General features: G+C 48.5%; 1 protein-coding gene across 4 annotated transcripts in view; it reads left to right on the top strand.

The window, feature by feature from the left end:
• Positions 1734-6000, top strand: part of PPP4R3A (protein phosphatase 4 regulatory subunit 3A) — a 37684-nt gene continuing 33417 nt past the window's right edge. For 2 of the 4 annotated variants that reach the window (XM_021099619.1, XM_021099618.1), the window contains exon 1: positions 2454-2769. In XM_021099619.1, coding sequence (XP_020955278.1) covers positions 2628-2769 — 142 coding nt within the window. In that variant the 5' untranslated portion in view covers positions 2454-2627. Of the gene's footprint in view, positions 2770-6000 lie in introns of all 4 variants that reach the window. The other 2 variants (XM_005666399.3, XM_005666398.3) reach the window with 2 other exon arrangements.

Below are 6000 nucleotides of genomic sequence, written 5' to 3'. Positions count from 1 at the left end.
AATTTTATACTGAAGATACTGCATTGGCGTTCCTGTCATGGCTCAGTGGTTAACGAATCCGACTAGCATCCATGAGGACTCCGGTTTGATCCCTGGCCTTGCTTAGTGGGTTGAGGATCCAGCGTTGCCATGAGCGGTGGTGTAGGTAGCAGACACAGCTAGGATCTTGTGTTGCTGTGGCTCTAGCATAGACTGGCGGCTACTGCTCAGATTGGACCCCTAGCCTGGGAACCTCCATATGCCACGGGTATGGTCCTAAAGAGACAAAAAGACAAAAAAAAAAAAAGATATTGTATTAAACTGTCAACTGAAGGAGTTCCCTGGTGGCCTAATGGTTAAGGATCCTGAGTTGTCAAGGCTGTGGTGTGGGTTTGATCCCTGGCCCAGAAACTTTGGGCGTGTCAAAACAACAACAAAATTGTCAACTTTGCACAAGGTGAAAGTTGTGAGTTAAGTTCTATTCTGGGAACTTACTGAGGGCTATAGCCCAGGAGACAGCCTCTCAGCTCTGAGGACCTGCTCCTAAGAAGTAAGGGAGGAGCCAGGAATAGATATCAACTTTGCTAGGGAAAATATTTGTAGTCAAGCCTAAAAAGAGTTACATCTCAAGTTAACGATTTTAGTGTTTTTTCTGTGTATGGGGAGATGTTAGAGTGTCGGGGAGTCATTGAAAATTTTCCTTCGGTATGTAGCTTCATTACCTTGGGGCCAGTGAATCCAAAGTACAGAATGCTTCCTGTTTTTCTCCATCCTGAATTGCCTGCAGGGTGCATTGCCTGTGAGGACTGCAGTGGCTAATGGCTGGATTCTTATAGAACCAGAATGGCAGACAACATTTTTTTTTTCCAAAGACAATCAAATATGTTATTAAAATAAATTTCAGCAGTTTCTTCTTACTTTTAAAAAGAAGTGCTACTATGAAATGCAAAATTACACAGGCGGCTCATATTTCCAATGGCCAGCAATGACCTAACCCGTCGGGCAAATAGTAAAAGCCCCCCAAATGGTGGCTACTGTTGCATGATAGGAATGAGAATGTCATTTCTTTGTGAAGACTAACAGTGCTTAACACTGAACGTTGAGAAACATTCACCCTGAGTGTACAGTACTACATTTGTTTTCGTACACCGCCCCTCGCCCCCGCAAGTTCTTACTGCAACATGGAAAGCTAGAAAATAACAATTCTGATAAAGGATAAAAGAACGGACGTAGCAAGCTGGATTGTAAGGAGAGGTTTTAGATTTGTCACTTCGGGTTGGTCCCACGCCCAGAAAATGAAAACTGTCCGAAGTTTCTACACTCGCACCCCAATGCGTGCCCCATGACAGCTCCCAAGGCCTGCCGCCGACCTTGCTGCCCGAACTTGTGGCCTTTCCCGGAAGCTTGTCAACCTCTTCCCAAAGAAGAATGGCCTGAGTCCGGCGGGGCTCCTGCGCCACCGATCTCCGCGCTCCGGATGCCCAGTCCAGCTCTAACGGCGGCTGGTTCAGAACACTTGCGGAGGCCGGCGCGCCGTGGCAGAGCCCCAGGACGAAGCCGCCCGGCGACTGCAGCGCAGGGGTAGACGCGGCTGGACGGCGAGCCAGCCGGGAAGCTGCGGGCGGACCCAGCCCCCGAGACGCCAAGCTCCGGTCGGGTAGGGAGCCGCCCTACGCTCCACAGCCGGAGGCGGGCTCCACGCCCCTTTCGAATCCGGAGCCGGGCTGATGACGAACACAGGGCGCGACGGACGCACACACCGCCCCGCGCTCGCACGACGGTGCGTGCAGGGAGCGCGAGGAAGTCCCGGGCCGTCACCGGCGCGACCAGCGTTCCGCCTCCTCCGCTCCCTGCGCTCTCGCCACCTCGGCAGCTCGGCGCCAGCCTCCCGCCTCCGTCCGAGGCCTCCGCTGCTGCGAGGCTCCCGGCTTCGCTCCTGTCTCTTTAAATGGTGGGGCCAACGGGCCGCCCCTGCAGCTGCTGCCTGGGTGGCCCCGCGCGCCGCTATTGAGGAACGAACCAAGATGGCGGCGGCTTTGGCTCTGTGAGGAAGACGGAAGAGGCGGCGGCAGCGGCGGAGGGACAGGGACCCCCAGGAGCCAGGAGCGCTCCTGCTCCTGGGCGCTCTCGGAGTCTTCCGCGCACTGGTAGCAGTTGCAGCAGGAGCAGGCGCTCGTCGGCTTCGGACATTTGAAACTGGAGCGGAGCGCAGCCCCAGCTGCGGTGGCAGGACCAGGTATCAGGAAGGAAAACATGGCGGCGGCGGCCTGAGGAGGCGGCGGCGGCGCGGGAAGCGGCTTCGCGGAGATCATGGCGGAGGCGGGAGCAGGGCAGTGACCGGCGCCCCGAGTTCCTACCGCGGCGGCACAGGAGGCTGCGAAGCGCTGCGCGCCCCCCTCGGGGTGGCTGGGCTCGCCGGGCCCGGACAATAGCGCCGAGGAGCGGGAGGCGAGGCAAGGCGGGGGCCCAGAGCTCGGGCCCCGCGGCGGGCCATGCGGGCGGCAGCGCGGCCCCGGGGCGGCCAGAGGCGGCAGTGAGGCCGAGGAGCCCTCGGCTTGCGGGCGTCCTCCTCACTCGGCTCCCGCCTCCCCGGACCCCCTTTCCGGGCGACTCCGGCGGGGCCTTTGCTCCGGCCCCCGCGCGGCACGATGACCGACACTCGGCGGCGGGTGAAGGTTTACACGCTCAACGAGGACCGGCAGTGGGACGACCGGGGCACCGGGCATGTGTCGTCGGGCTACGTGGAGCGGCTGAAAGGCATGTCCCTGCTTGTCAGGGCCGAGAGCGACGGTGAGTGAACCCCTCGGCGGCGGGACCCTCCCCTCGTCGCGGCCCTGGGCCACCTCCCGGCTTCCACGGGGCCCGTGGCCCTCTCTCCGAGGGGGTGGCTGGGGCGGCCGCCGCCTCGGGGGAGGGCCCCCGGCACCCCTGTCCCCCCGGAACTGCTCCGAGAGCCCTCGAAGTGTTTTCTTTCTCTGGGCGCCGGGTCGTGAGCAGAGCCAGGCACCCTTGAGCTCTGCCGCCTGGGAGTGTGGAGAGGTCGGGGACCTGGGGGCGGGAGTCCGGACCGTGCTGTTCTCTTACACCAGAGTGACCTTGAGAAAGGCACTGATTAATCCGATCTCCTGCCTTAGTTCTCTTATCTGTAAAGCAGGCATGAAACTTGCCCAGAGCTAAGAAAGTTTTAGCTGTTTACTCTTTGGAGCATAAATATTTTGCTGTTTGTCTTTTTTTAAAAAAAAATATATTTCTGCTGCATTTTTCTGATCCTCTTGCAAGTTGGCATCCCTAGTTTATGAATCAGGCAGGTAACTCTGCACTCGGCAAAGAAAATATTTCTTCTTTTCCATGACAAGCTAGATTTGTGTTCCCCCAGGGTTAGTTGCCTTTTTCATAAGAAATGCAGAATTTGGTGTGTGGTTTCACGGTAAATCCTGCAAGTTTTGAAACATTTTATACGAGCTTTTTGATTGCTTAAAATGTATATTTATAATTTGGTTCAGTTAACAGGTGGGGAGAAGTTGGTAGAAACCTTTAAAACCTTTGGAACTGGCCCTAGTGCCTATGCTTCGCATATTTTGAAACAGCTCTTAAGGTTCAAAGACCAAATTGTTTGAAGATAAGTGTTTCACATGTTTAAAGGCACACTCTGTTTAAGGGATTGCCACTTCCCTGGTGGCATATGGTCCGTTTCCCTTAGAGAAAATATTCACATCAGGTAAAACTTTTCAAAATTTTTTCTTCTGAATTTGAAAACCTGTCTTATGACAATAGCCTATAAATTTATGGGAGCTAATTATTTCAGGTTTAGATCGTAGTTGTTCTGTATGGGAATTATTACAAACTCATTTCAAGCAACTTTAGTTGGACTCGCTGCTAGCAGTACTCCAATTCTCTGGAACACGAGTAAGACTCACCATTCTGTAATTGAAGACTAGAGACATTGCTTTTCAATCTGAATGAAAAAAATCGTAATTTGCAGTATATAGCGCATAGGTTACTTTGTAAGGCTAACCAAAGTAACATAAAACTGGAGAAAAGTTATTTGCCTCTTAAAATACAAGTTTGAATATGAAGTGTTACTGTGCTTTTGTATATGACTATCACATAGTAAATGACTAACTTCTCTGTTTTTGCATGTTTGGGGAACTTTATATAGTGAGTTGGAAGGTACAGGGTTTGTAGGATTCAGTTAACTTTTTTTTTTGCTGCACCTGTGACAACGCCGGATCCTTAACGTACTGTGCCGCAGGAGAACTCCTAGTTAACTTCTTTTGAGATGAAAGCATGTAGATTTGAGGTCAACTCTTTGAAATCTCATAATAATTTAAAATAAAGCATAACTTCGCAATGTGTGTTTAATTGGGCTCATTAAACAAAGTCCTTTGTTTAAAGTCTTTTTAAGCATTGTCTTAACGTCATATTATAGGGAATCAAACTGCTCTAACACAGTGTCGGAATCTGCTGTATTTTTTTTTTTTTTTTTTTCTTATCTAATAGGGAACTCCCTGAAATAAATTGACTAAATGCGCCCTTGTTAATTTATAAGTTGTTAGCAGACTAAATCCAAAAAGAATAGGCCTAGAAAATTCCGGATACTTGCGAAATACTCTGTAAATAATCTTTAATTATTACTATTCTTTTCTAAAAAGAAAATTCCAAATAGGAAGAATAGTCAAAATTTATTGAGTGTCTACCTTGTGCCAGAGATTTACTTGTATCTTCTGGTGTAGGTACTATTATTAGTTACACTTACATATGGAGACACAGAGGCTCAGAGAAGCTAAATAATTTGAGATCAATCGCACAGGTAGGTTAAAAAGCAGGGAAGATCAGCGTTCAAACTGAGGTGACGGAGAGGTGTCTGGGATTGAGACTAGCCTCTGGTTTGAAACTTGTGTTATCAATTATTTAATTACCATCATTAACTGTTTACGGTATGTTTTAAACCCACACATTGTTATCTACTTGGGTTTGCCATGTAGACTCAAGGTTTATTTCACAGAAAATGAAAACAATTTTTAGGAGCTCCTGCTGTGGCGCAACGGGAATGGCGGCATCTTGGGAGTGCAGCAGGTTCTATGCCTGTCACAGTGGGTTAAGGATCTGGTGTTGCCTCAGCTACGGTTTAGGTCGAAACTTCCTGGCTGGGGAACTCCACATGCCACAGGGTGTCCAAGAAAGAAAGAAAGAAAACAAACAACTTTTAGCCTGAAGATTCTTAAAATTATAGTTTCTCTCTAAGCCACAAGTGGGACTTTTTGTATTGGCTGCAAGTTTGAATTATCCTTTATTGTGTGCCTTCCTCATTCTCCATTACAGGATAATTGAGAATTTTATTAGGATGAGCGAAATGGAAAGTTATTTCTGGTTTTCCATAAAATGAGTCATTTATCTTGTTAAAGGAGCGTATACATTTAAGTGAAAATCAGGAAGGCAAGTTCTTGTGGCCTCTCTGTTACAGGGCACATTTGTCTGGTTAAGTTTGCCTTTCCCCTCTGGAGCTGAGTGGCTTTGCAAATCTGTAGCTCACCTTGCCTTGGAGGTGGGATGTCTCACCAAGCTTCTGAGCCCATGTTCTAGATTGCATCCTTATTTGGTACATTCCTACTGGCAAAATATGTTGCAGAAACATATTCTTTTTAAAAAAAAAAAAAAAGGTTGCCTCATTTCTCAGGTTTTATTGTATTTATTTTATGTAGTGTACCTGCAGAGTTCCATCTTCCAATAAAGATTACTTAGTATTGTTTTTTCTTCCAGTTTATGCTATACCTGTTGGCTTGCTGAAGTGAGGATAATACTGTCATTCCTTCCACCCTCTCACTTCATTTTCAGATCATTCATTTTCTTCCACTATTTTTTTTATCACCTGCATCTCCCAATTTTAGAATTGATAAATTGTAATTTCTCCTTACACTGAAGGATGTCTTTGAACATAAAATCATCTCCATACTCTATTCTGGATTACCTGCCAACCAAGATTGGTGGGTTTTTTGTTTTGTTTTGGTGTGTGGAATTTTC

This window comes from Sus scrofa, chromosome 7 (assembly GCF_000003025.6).
Source record: "Sus scrofa isolate TJ Tabasco breed Duroc chromosome 7, Sscrofa11.1, whole genome shotgun sequence".
NCBI classification, from domain to species: domain Eukaryota; kingdom Metazoa; phylum Chordata; class Mammalia; order Artiodactyla; family Suidae; genus Sus; species Sus scrofa.
The sequence above is the reverse complement of the archived record's forward strand: the minus strand, read 5'-3'. Positions and strand labels throughout refer to the sequence as shown.